Genomic DNA, 12,640 nt, shown 5'->3' on the forward strand with positions numbered 1-12,640 from the left:
TTTTTAATCAATTATTTTTGCAATGCCCCACAACTCCTTGCTTTTTGATTGGCCCTTTTTAGAGACCTTCTTCTGTGATTATATGGTTTTAACTAAGAGGTTGCAAAGTGTGCTGACTCTTCCAATTTTTTTTGTAAATGTAATACTTTTAGGCATTTATTACCCTCACTACAGAGACACATTACTCTCAAACAACAATGCAGTAATTGCTATGCATTATCCAGGGTCACCATTTACTTCCTGGACTGGGATATCAGCTCTGATTTACATTGCAAAAAATGCCCCAATCTTTCAAAGAATGAAAATGATGACGCTTATCATTAGAGAAATTCAGTAAGATAAGAGGATCAGTAAGGCACAGACAATATAGCTGTCCCTGTTTACATGGATAATTATAAATTATACAGCTTTTTTATTACTTTATTGTAACAGCAGGAGTAATCATTTACCGGATTTTTGCAGCTCCCAGTTGCAGTCCATCTGGCGCTCGGCCTGGGTCCAGTAACGGCTGTCGGTAAACAAAGCTGCTCTTTTCAAAGTGACCACTGCATCACCTAAAATGGAAAATGTATTTTATATTTAGGGACGGCGTTCAGTTTGCCGCTACATTTGGTTGGCCCATGGCATTCTCATTTAATAAAGAGACCGTCAAGCTAATATGTTGCATCAATAAATATTGTATTCTATAAGACCACCATTGTAGTAATGCGTACATTATGGCTGGGTTCACCCACCCTCCTGTGTACACTGTAGCACACTTGGTGCACTGTGGTTCCATTTATTCTGGTGCCACTTTGAATGGCAAACCTGCTGTTGGATCCTGGGAAAGAAAAGAAGTGTATACACCGACATTCCAACAAATTAGCTTTATCGTCCCACCACACAACAGTGCTTATCACAACCTTTGCATGATCGTGACAACAAATTTAACATTTGAATGGCACCCAAAGCACCAAACACAATATTGCAGCGCATAGGATGCCAGAAACAGTAATTCAAGGTGCCTTTTGCTGCATTAGGCAGGCCATTCAAATTATTTGCATTTATTATTGAAATTGAACAAGTCATAACGCATTGCTAATGCACTACAATGGTGTAAATCGACCCTAGTGTATTGAATGTTAACCCAAGCAATGTTGTTGTATTTTAAAAGGGGGAAATGGGAATAAGAAAGGCAGGGGGCTCTCACTATTCTTCAAATATTATAATGAAATTTCAATTCCTCAGGTTAATAATATAATGCAAAATTCTGTTACTCAATCCAGATATTTCTGGTTGTGTATGGACAAAATGGATGGGTTTTGTGGCAGAACATATTTATTCATACAGTGAAATACAGAGGTTTATAATTATCCAATATTATGTGGGTCCATATTTACATGGAGTTGAGATTTAAAATTTGCAACGTGCGGCTTCTTCAGCGATTACACAGCTCAAAAAAAAAAAAAAAAAATGAATTTGCAAAGGAATTTTCAATATATTTAGTATAGTTCAGGTCTGCTGAATCCACAGCATATTATCAATCTTTATTGCATTTTATATATTAAATGCAGCAGTTTTTCATGAAAACTTTCATTGGCCTTCTTTTTATTCATACATTTAGTTTTTTACATAAATATGAGTTCTTTAGGAAGAAGTTGTTTAAATCACCTGAATGTATTTTGCTACATTTGTGGTAAACATTAGAGAATTTGTGAAACAAGCATATCTTGCATATTTTGGTATTAAACTGGGGGACCAAGATAAGTATTGGGCTCCCCATATGGAATGCAAAACTCGTGTAGAGTATCTACGTCAGTGGAAAAATGGAAAACTGTTGTGTTCAGTCCCTGATATTCCTGTATCCGACATGGAGGATATACAGGGAGTGTAATCCAGGAGTTAGCAGTGGAAGTGAATATGAAGTGAATATGTTTCAGCAAACCATCAGTTCTCCCAAGAAGAGCTCAATGATTTAATACGTGACCTAAGTCTGTGAAAACAATCATCTGAACTTTTATCATCCGGGCTAAAAGAAAAGAACTGTCTGAGACCAGAAGATAAAATAAAGGTTTATAGAACAAGAGAGGTGACACTTCCCTGGATCGAGTACTGAAATATAAAAGCAGGAATCTTTGATGGACCCCAGATTCAGAAACTGATAAATGATTGAAATGTCACAAGTTACATGACTGATACTGAAGCTTCTGCCTGGCACAGATATGTCATGGTTGTCAGGAACTTCTTGGGTAACCATAAAGCACAAAATTATGAAGAACTGGTACAAAACTTGCTCTTAAACTTTAAAAATTTGGGTGCTACTATGAGCATAAAGGTACACTATCTCCATAGGCATTTGCAAGACTATCCCAAACACCTTGATGATTTCAGTGAGGAACAAGGGGAGAGGTTCCATCAAGATATAAAGGTGATGGAAGAAAGGAATCAGATGGGATAGACACATGATGGCAGAATACTGCTGGAGCCGTGATTGTCCTGATCATCAGCATAAAAGGAAATCATACAAACTGAGATTTTCAATGACTTTTTTGTGATTATTTCTGTAAATATACTGAATGTAGAATATATTGACATTATTTCAAAAATTTAATTTTATAGCCGTAGTCATATCTAGTTTAATTTTGCTTAATTTTCATGTTTCAGTAGTTTTCTATGAGGTTATTATTTCAAAAACAAGAGCCAATGTAGCAAAACCAATACAATATTTAGAATCTGTGCATCAAACATAACTTAAAATGACTTTAATCTGTTTGTCAAGAGAATGTCTGTTGATCAGTGTTTTTTCGATGGAGACACACCTCACATTGAAATTTGTAGAGGTGCTTCAAACTTACACAGTTTTCCCAGAAAATAGGGAGGGATTATAGGTTGGTAAGAAGGTATTATCCAGTGTTATCTTTGTCTTTGTCTCTTTTGTATTTGGGGCAACTCAAGTCTTACAGGATGATGTTTAGAGTTGGTAATGGTTAAAGAGCCATAGTACTGTGTGCTATGACTATAGGATGAGAATGTTGAAGCAAAAGTTCCCTTGCAAAGGTTCTGAGCTGCCCCAAATACAAACCATCCAAATTTATTTTGTTCTGTCACAAAACCCCTTTTTAATCAAACTCACCCCAAAATATCTGAATTGAGTAACAGAACTTTACATGATACAAGTATTGTTGTTATTTTCTTGGTTGCTCTTTTATCTTATTTTTATTTTAGAGATAATGATCGTCATGTTTGTTCTGTATATGGATGATGTAAACCACATAAATCAGCTAATTGCTGTGTCTTTGTTACATCAGAATTTAAGCCCTTTATATGAATCCATAAACCAATGATCTATTCTTATTACTTCGTCAATCATTTACCGCTTTTATTCTGAGCTGGAGAAAATTTTGCACAGTTCAAAAGTCAATAATAAAGGATTCATTCAGGAAACGTGCCATAAAAATCATGGGATATGCAATATTTACAGTATGTACATGGAGGAAAGTAAATATTAGACTTTCTGCCAAGCATTAGAGTGCAGTTACAGAAAAAAAATCTCCAAACTGAACAAAAACTAAGCAAAGCTAAAAGCACAAATGCTTCACCATGTATGCCGTTCTTTTTCCAAAATCATCCAGGAAAACCAAATCTAAGGAGTGCATAAAAGACAGAAATCCACTCACCCTGAGACGGGAAGAACACTGAAGGTAGACCTGATGTCCCCCCATGCCCTCCATCCAGGCCCCTTTCATATCCTTTCCAGACCCTGAATTTCCCCCACTGCATGCAGAATATCATTTACCACCCCGACAGGATTTTTTTTCCCCGATATATATATAACTAACACCATGCATTCCAAGTGTAATATCCCACCACTGCATTAACTATCAAAACCAAGGTAAATCTGTAATGCTCTATATGCCCCCTCCTGCCTCCCTCTAACTTGAAGCAGAAAGTGCCCCATGGGGTCTTCGGATTCTCTACATTCTGGTTCCAGCACACACACACACACACAAAGGCCATGATTTATGAAAGCTCTCCAAGGCTGGAGAGAATACACTTTCAGAAGTGAACTGGGTGATCCAGAAAACATGGAATGGATTTTTAAAAATCCTTTTCTATTTGCTAGCAAATGTTTTGAATCCTGGACCAGATCCATTCCAGATTTGCTGGATCACCCAGTTCACTTCTGAAAGTGTATTCTCTCCAGTCTTGGAGAGCTTTCATAAATCAGGGTCAGAGTCTCTTGAGGGCCAGTGCTAAAAAATCCACAAGTAAAGTTTACTGTGAAACTCTCTAAACTTCATGGGAATCCTTTCCATATTAATTCATCCCAGCCCATCCCTCAAAACTGCACCTGAGCAATCCCTAAGGGCCAATGACCCCATCAAAGAATGAACAAAATCCACCCCTGCAGAACTTTCCTAGAGAGGCTTTAAAGTTTGAAATTTACCCAAGTTTCCAAAACACGCAAAAAAGGCTGAACCATGACTGGAAAATTCCCAGCCATCCAGAAGGATTCTCTGGTAGCATGGCGCTAAAATTAAATACCTAGGCCACCCTCCCCTTCTGGATAGGTAGGTCACATTCACCAGGTTCATCCTGTTTCCTCATAGCACCTGGAGGAAGCCGCTGTATGTCCTAGTGTACAGGGAAGCTGGCAAAAGACAGACAAAGGTGATACATAAGAATATCGGATCCAGGTAAGTGTGGATCAGATCAACCCTTTCTCTGTATGACATTCTCCAATTCTTCCACTTTTTCCATCTTGGCATTTGCAGTCTCCAGCATACTTTCCCCAATTTAGCAGGTTATAATCACCTGGCCCAAATGGAATTCCCAAAACTTCGACTTCCTTCTGAGAACCTCACCTTGCCTACCATTCCAGAAAACTTGTCATAGAATCCGAGCCGTCCACTGGAGCCACGCTTGTATGTGAAAAAGTGGAATGGGTGTTCTGTGCATTGGATTGTGATCACAGTTCAATGCACAAAATTTCAATAAACTCTGCAAGGATGCACAAAGCAAAAGCATTCTCAACATCAGATCTTCTGGCTGGGATGTTTAGTGTGCACCGAAACAAGATGTCCTGGCCAGCACAGACATAGAACTTGCAGTGAAAAGATTAAAAGGATGTTAAAAAGTGTAAATATTAAAAAATAAATATGCAACATGTATTTTATTATACAATTAGATTGATATTTAGGTTTCATTTAGGTTTAATACCATTTTATTTTGATTAGGGTTCAAGATTGAGCCCACAGTGGATTCAACTACAGCTTTTGTAAACCTCCCAGAGTGGGGATTTTCTATGCGAGGGTGGGACTGTGCAGGCAGGGCGGGACTGTGCAGGCAGGGCGGGACTGTGCAGGCAGGGCGGGACTGTGCAGGCAGGGCGGGACTGTGCAGGCAGGGCGGGACATTTGAAATAGGGAGGATTTACTGTACCACTTTTGCATTTAAAAATCCTCTCTATTCATACTGCCAGGGGGCTTAATATTTCTGGAAACGGCTTACAAAGTGAACATTGGGTGGGATCCGGTACATACACTGCATTGTGTGTCAGTCTGTCAGTTGCAACCCCTATTTTATGTACAGCACTGTGTAATATGTTGGCGCTATATAAATCCTGTTTAAAAATTTAATATTTGTGGCAGAGGCTTGGGTTGATGGTTACCTGCAGATCCAGAGAAGCCAGTCATCCATTGCCTTCGTCTTTCCCGGTCTGCAATGTATTCCCCCTGATTACAGAACACAAAGGTGGATTTACTAGTAGTGAAAAATCCTAGCACATGATTGGATGAACACAGCTTCACTTAATAACTAAACTCTGCAAGCGTGAACAGTCTGTATTTCTACAGTAAATCAGTCCAACAATGAGGGGGTATCAGAAGTTTAAAGACAAGTACAGAAAATTACCTGTTAATCTGCACAAAAATGTATTAAGCCCCAAAACACAGAGCCCCTCGCCAGCCACTCGGTCACCTGCACAGAGGTTCCAGTTCTTAGAGCTTGTACTGGTACTGAACCATTCATTGTCATCTCCATTCATTTCCTACTGGGCTACTGTGGGTAGACATTGCCTGTAGTGTTTCACCCAAGGTAGCAGTGCACTGGCGGTAACTTCCACCATACCAACAGTATGAACGTTGCATAAACCTTTCCCAGTCTAGGCGATCTAGAATGAATGGGAGCGCAAAGCCTACCGGGATACCCATGTCACGCATCCCGGGAGACTCTTGGGTGCTCCTTCTGTGCATGAACGAACAGCTTTTTTGTGAAAAGGGAACAAAAAAATGCAGATGTCAGGCATTGTTTTTTTTCCCCATCTACGTCAGTCGATCTCACGTTTTGGTCTAGTGACATAGGAAGAAGAACCCGAGGCGAAAATGGTGGCACCTGGCTTGGAGACAGATAACGGGACCCGATAGAAGACACCTCCGAACCGAATGACTGCGTTGCAGGATTGAACATATTTTTTTAAATAAAGTGTATTTTTTTTTTGTTTCGGTCGTTTTTTTAGTTTACTTCCTTTTTAACGAACAAGGGGAGAGGTTCCATCTCTTTATGCAATCTCTGGAGGAACCCTGGTTGAGAAACACTGATTTAAAGGTAAAAAAGGGAACTTGGTTGATTTAAAAAAAAAATATATCTTGCAAATTTTGCTTTTTTCATCATATTGGATGTACAGCTGATATTACAATTATTTATTCATTTATCATTATTCATCCATGTTCCTGTCACTTGATCCTTAGAGGTGAACAATTCAAATAAAAATTAGTGGAAGCAAGACAAACAGGAAAATCCTAACAAAAGCTGGAAACTCCTGGAAAATGCCCTCAATCTTCCATCTGGATTGTGCTGGAAAATGATCTGCGGGAGGTGAATGGGTGTAAAACAAAGCTGAAGAGGGATAGTCACACCAGATGTGCTGGGCTGCATTGGGAAGGGGTGCCCAATTCTTTCCCATTGTAAAATCAAGGCAGCTAAACTGGACCAGCAGGAACAAAGAAGAAAAAAAATGTCTGCTGCACCAGAAAGGGAAAGGAAGCTGGAACAACGCAGGACTTACTGGACCCGGTTTGCAGAGGGATCAAGGACTTTACACCTGTAATTTATTTTATTTTTTGCTGAATGTCCTGCTTTAAAGCAGACCTACACTAATCAGCACATTCTGGCTCCTCTGCGGCTGTTGGGACAGAATGAACTCTTGCGCACACACTTAGGGGTTATGTTATCACATTCCTAATCAAGATTACCAAAAATCGAAAAAGATCGTAAAGGAGAGAACAGAAGGAAAAAGATGGTGGAGCCTTGCGATGGAATGGGGACAGGTAAGTGTATTTTAAAAAAATTGCACTTAGGCGGGTAAGGTTTTTTATTGCACAAAGGACATTTTTGCTAAAAAAGGACCAGCCTGTTGCAATGAACAAGACCTCAGAGAGAATTGCAACCCTGTCTTTTGGTGCACAGGTAACATGGAATCAGGGTTAGAGCTGTCCCAGGGCCCCCAAAGATGCCGGAACAGATGATATTGGGGTGAAGAGCTGTTCTTACCAGGTGGGGGTCAGTTGCTGGGATTATGTAAACACTGATGTTGTGGTTCCGCATTTCTTGACGGAGTCTGTTGAGTTGTTCGGTGGAATTCGTCACAGTTGGTGGAATGTACTGCCAAAAAAAAAGCAAAAAAAACAAAAAACGAACAGTTTTAAGTAGGGGACAATAAATTAGAAAGTAAGATCTTAGCCTCAGGTTATTCTTTAGGGTACGGAGATTGGATCTCAGAGGGTGACGGGGCTTCATTAGTGTTGTAGAGTATAGTATCATATGGACAAAGGTTTTAAGACACCAGACACCATTTGTAGATGAGCTTGTCGGGCATCTCAATCCAAAACCAAGGACATTAGGGGCAGATATAAGGAGGTGCAAAGTGTACTGCTGAACAAGGGCCTCGGACCCTCCTCAACCAACAGGGACCCAAAGACAATTTAGTAGGGAGGTTCTGTACCGGGGGCCCATTGATGGCTACGTCCGCCATTGATGGACATTATTATTAATAATTTCCACAGGAGTGGGTCAATAGGAATACAAACCGCTTCAGCCAAAAGAACATTTGTGAGGTTGAATATTGGATGTCAAGCTGTTCTGGGCAACCAAAGAAAAGTTCCTCATTTTTGGTGCAGATTAATAAAAGGAAGCCAAGCCATAGATTGGATCTGAAGATTGCAGTGGGACTCGAAATTCTTTAATATCAGGGATTAACACTGAACCCACCTCTGGTCTTAGGGATGTGAAATAAGGCTGAACTAAAGGCCACCTGCCACTGGTGCAATGGAGCCATGACATATATGATATGCCCCTGCCTGTATTTAACCTGACTCTGCCTATAATTGGAATATCATTATGGATATCTGTTAGTAGTTGGTTACATTCAACTGGACTTGTTCTTGTAATGTCTCGGCATGTGACCCCCTACTAGATATACAATGACCCAGATGAATGAGAACCTTCACAGACCAATATGGAAAATTCCTATTTCACATTGTTATCTATACTGGACTTATTGAATGGGATGGTGCGGTATGTTCCCCCTCTCTATTGGCAAAGAATGCTGGAAATATGAAGTTTTTGTATCTCACCGGAGGACTGATAGAACAATTTCTGATGGTTGTGTCCCGGGGCTGTTTGGGAAATACAGCGGCAAATCCTGCAAGCAAACAGATCATTATAAGAGGTGAAAGATAAATTCCAATATGCACTTTAATGTCCAAAAGTTAAAGTTAAGTCAGCTTGCCAAGGTTTCTAGCACAGATTAGAAAATGTAAGTAATTACAAAAAATTCAGATGAAGAAGAAGAGAGTTGATGATGTAAAGATAAGAGGAAATACCGATATTTGCAGCCCTGGCAATATTGATTCGGTAACAGGGAATTACCTAAAAACAACACTTCTGGAAGTGTCAATTGCCTGTGTGCCCTGCTGTACTCTGTGATTCTTCCCATTGAATCCACCCCCCAAAAATACTACTGTGTATTGACCTGTAATCTTTATATTGCATGCACCTTGGAATTCTGTGACTCCCCCAGCATTTCAATACAAACTTATCAGCAACACCAAACATTTCACAGGTTCCTTTTTAAAGGCCCATTGGCATCTTTCCCCCACATTGTATTATTGGGGTGCATTATTGTTATCCATTATTTGCATGCCAAATCTAATTACAACTTCTAACACAACCACAATGCACTTGTGTACATTACCTTGCATCGCAATACACTAGGGTGCCATTCAGAATAAATGGCATTACAGTTATATACAATAACTTCACGAATTGTGAGAACAGGCAGCACGGTGGCTCAGTGGTTAGCACTAGTTTTGGTCGAATATCTTACTATTCGATTCTACAGCTATTCATGAGAAATTGTCTGGGTGATCAAATGCCGAATTCGAACACCATTGAAGTCAATGAAACCTTTTACTAGTTGTAATTGTTCTTGGATAGAGTTTCTCTATCCAAGAACATAGTACAGTGCTGCAACAGCAATTACTGCGCTGTGCTACTACTTTGTGTTCATGGATAGAGTTTTTTCTATCCAAGAACTATAAGTGGTGAATGGGGACTTGTCCACATTCATCATATATAGTGCCCTGTGTTCTTGGATAGAGAAACTCTATCCAAGAATACACAGCAATCGCTGTTGCAATGCTGTACTATGTTCTTGGATAGAGTTTCTCTATCCAAGAACACAGGACACTACATATGATGAATGTGGACAAGTCCCCATTCATCACCTATAGTGCCAGGAGATCCCGCAATGACAGGAGGATTCCCACGGCTGCACAGACGGGTGAATCATAATGCCATTGTGGGCTAACCTGTAAAAAAAACACAAACATTCAATAAATTACTTTAAAATTATTTTTTTTTTTTTAAAAACACATTTTTACATTTTTTTCCCCAGATTTTTACCGTCGAATACAAAGTTTTTCGGGCCGGGTTTATCTGAATTCGAAAAGCCAATGTTTGGGTCGAATATAAGGACAGCCCGAATTTGAACACCAACACTAGTTAGCACACTGGCCTTTGCAGGATTAGGTTGCTAGGTCACCCAGGATATCTGCATGGAGTTTGCAGGTTCTCCCCGTGTTTGTATGGGTTTCCTCAGTGTACTCTGGTTTTCTTCCCACAATCCAAAAACATGCTTTTAGTTTTTTTTTGCTTTCCCTCAACATTGACCTTAGACTGTAATAATGACATATGACTATGGTAGGGACATTAGATTGTGAGCTCCTAAGAGGGACAGCTAGTGACATGACTATAAACTTTGTACACCGCTGCATAATATGTTGGTGCTATATGTATAGTGTGTAATAATATTAGTAAAACTGTACAGCCAAACATGAGTAAAATATAATTATTGAATCTCCAATTTCCTGATTATCAGTCTATAGGATACAGCCATTTCGCTGGCACCCTAATTGCATAAGATTCTAGGATGGACCAACACTAGAACAGTTTGGCCAAATCAGCTCATCGTCTTGCCATTCATTCCAATGCAGATGGTAATGGGCCACCGAATATTGGCACAGGAGCCTACATTTAGGTTCTGTTCCTGATAAAGATAAGTGCATTGCCATGCATTATACCACACAACATGACAATGCACAACCACCTGCTTGGCTGTTTGTTGTGATGCTGACCCGACACTGAATAGGACAGTGCACAGAAATGGAACAGAAATACGTACAGCATTCGACAATATGCAATGCAACACATAAATAAGAACATCATACATTGCTCTCTATGCAATGCCTGTCCTTCCATATAGCATTCATTATGCCTTGCAATGTTTGTCCTTGCATACGATAATGACTAGTGTTGGTGTTCGAATTTGGGTTGTCCTTATATTCGATCCAAATATGTCTGATCGAATTCGGAAGGACCCGACTGGAAAAACACTACTGTCGGGATTCGACAGTAAAAATTCGGGAAAATAATGTAAAAAATGTGTTTTAAAAAAATAAAGTTTTTTAATAAACTTTATTGAATGTTTGTATTTATTTTAACTTAGGTTAGCCCACAATGATATTATGATTCCCCTGGCTGTGCAGCTGTGGGAATCCTCCTGTCATTGTGAGATCTCCGGGTACTATAGGCGATGAATGGGGACTTGTCCCCATTCATCACCTGTAGTGCCCTGTGTTCTTGGATAGTTTCTCTATACAAGAACACATAGTACAGTGCTGCGGCAGCGATGGCTGTTACAATAACGTTCTTGGATAGAGTCTGTGCTACTACACTGTGTTCTTGGATAGAGTTTCTCTATCCAAGAATACAGGGCACTACAGGTGATGAATGGGGACAAGTCTCATTCATCACCTATAGTTCTTGGATAGAAAAACTCTATCCAAGAACACATACAACTAGTAAAGGGCTGCAAAAGCAATCTGAAAAAAAAACCCTGAATTCTCGCACCATTGACTTCAATGATGTTCGAATTCGGCATTCGTTCACCCGGACAATTTCTCACTATTCGATCAAATAGCTGTCAAATCGAACGGTGAGATATTCGATTTCCTTTCCCCTCATGCAAGTAGAATAAATGGCATGCCATAAAATTCACTGCTTGTAAAGAGTGCATTGAGATTAGTGCATTTGTTTGATCTTCTTTTGACTTTTTAAAGTCAATGACCTGAAAGGTGCATGTAAAAAGTCACAACTCTGCAAGCCTGTTCCAAGTTGCTGAACCAAAGCAGTGAGATCAGCTATGGAAAGCGGTGTACAGACACTCATTTACAGTCATTGGAAGCCATTGTCTCTGGTAACAATAGGAAAGAATTAGCACTGTTCAATCTGTGGAGAATGGAGGGATGAAGAGGAGTCCCGCTGGGTCCTCCCCATTCAGATACAGCAGCAATAGTTCCTGATGCTCCATCCAATAACATAACATTGGGGGGCTGCTGTACCGGTGATAGAATTTTATCCAAATGCTCCAAATCTAAAATCAGTACTCGGCTTAATGAGCGGAGAGTGCAGGGCTCCTTTAAGATTTCATACAAGTTGAATATTTAAAGAGGACCTCCTCTCACAATGTACACATTGCCAACAAATCATTCCTTTTATATCCTTAGAAAAGAAATAGAACTCACCATACTGCATAAAGGTGAATATTCCCAAAATCCAGAGCAGCCCCGACATATCTCCCTCCAGTCCTTCCCTGAACACAGAGAGATCAATTCTTCAATCTTCTGCTGATATTCACTTATCAGCATTCCCGTCTGATTGAACACCGCCCAAGTGAATGACACCCAAGGACTTGCCTACATTGTACAACTTCCTAACGGCGATCCAACGCTCTCCCTTCCTGGAGTCAGCAAGAGGGAGTTTCTGGTTAATAATAGAACTGAATGTCACAAATATACACAGACAAGAAATAATAAATGGTGAAAGATGCAAATTAAAGAGTGGAAATTATTTTTTAGAAGTCACGTGACCGTTTAAAAAATTTTGGCACATATATGGTAATAAATTAAGTTTTTCTGCTTTTCAATCTTTTGATTGGACACACAAAAGTTACTTTTTTTTGTTGATCTGATTACTTCCTCAAATGCAGGATAAATGGTAACTTTGCATTGTGCTGCATATGTTAGCACAGGGAATGCACATT

At 39.7% G+C, this 12,640-nt stretch overlaps 1 protein-coding gene across 1 annotated transcript in view; it reads right to left on the bottom strand.

Annotated features, from left to right (window-relative positions):
* Positions 1–12,287, bottom strand: part of XPNPEP2 (X-prolyl aminopeptidase 2) — a 42,981-nt gene extending 30,694 nt beyond the window's left edge. Inside the window, exons 1-5 of the mRNA XM_072429497.1 lie at positions 12,123–12,287; positions 8,613–8,680; positions 7,531–7,641; positions 5,651–5,714; positions 450–554 (exon numbers count right to left, since the gene is read on the bottom strand). Of these exons, the coding sequence (XP_072285598.1) occupies positions 450–554; positions 5,651–5,714; positions 7,531–7,641; positions 8,613–8,680; positions 12,123–12,171 (397 nt within the window). The 5' untranslated portion in view covers positions 12,172–12,287. The remainder of the gene's footprint in view (positions 1–449; positions 555–5,650; positions 5,715–7,530; positions 7,642–8,612; positions 8,681–12,122) is intronic.
* Between the last annotated feature and the right edge of the window lie 353 nt (positions 12,288–12,640).

The sequence above is a fragment of the Pyxicephalus adspersus genome, chromosome Z (genome assembly GCF_032062135.1).
Source record: "Pyxicephalus adspersus chromosome Z, UCB_Pads_2.0, whole genome shotgun sequence".
In the NCBI taxonomy this organism is placed as follows: Eukaryota; Metazoa; Chordata; class Amphibia; order Anura; family Pyxicephalidae; genus Pyxicephalus; species Pyxicephalus adspersus.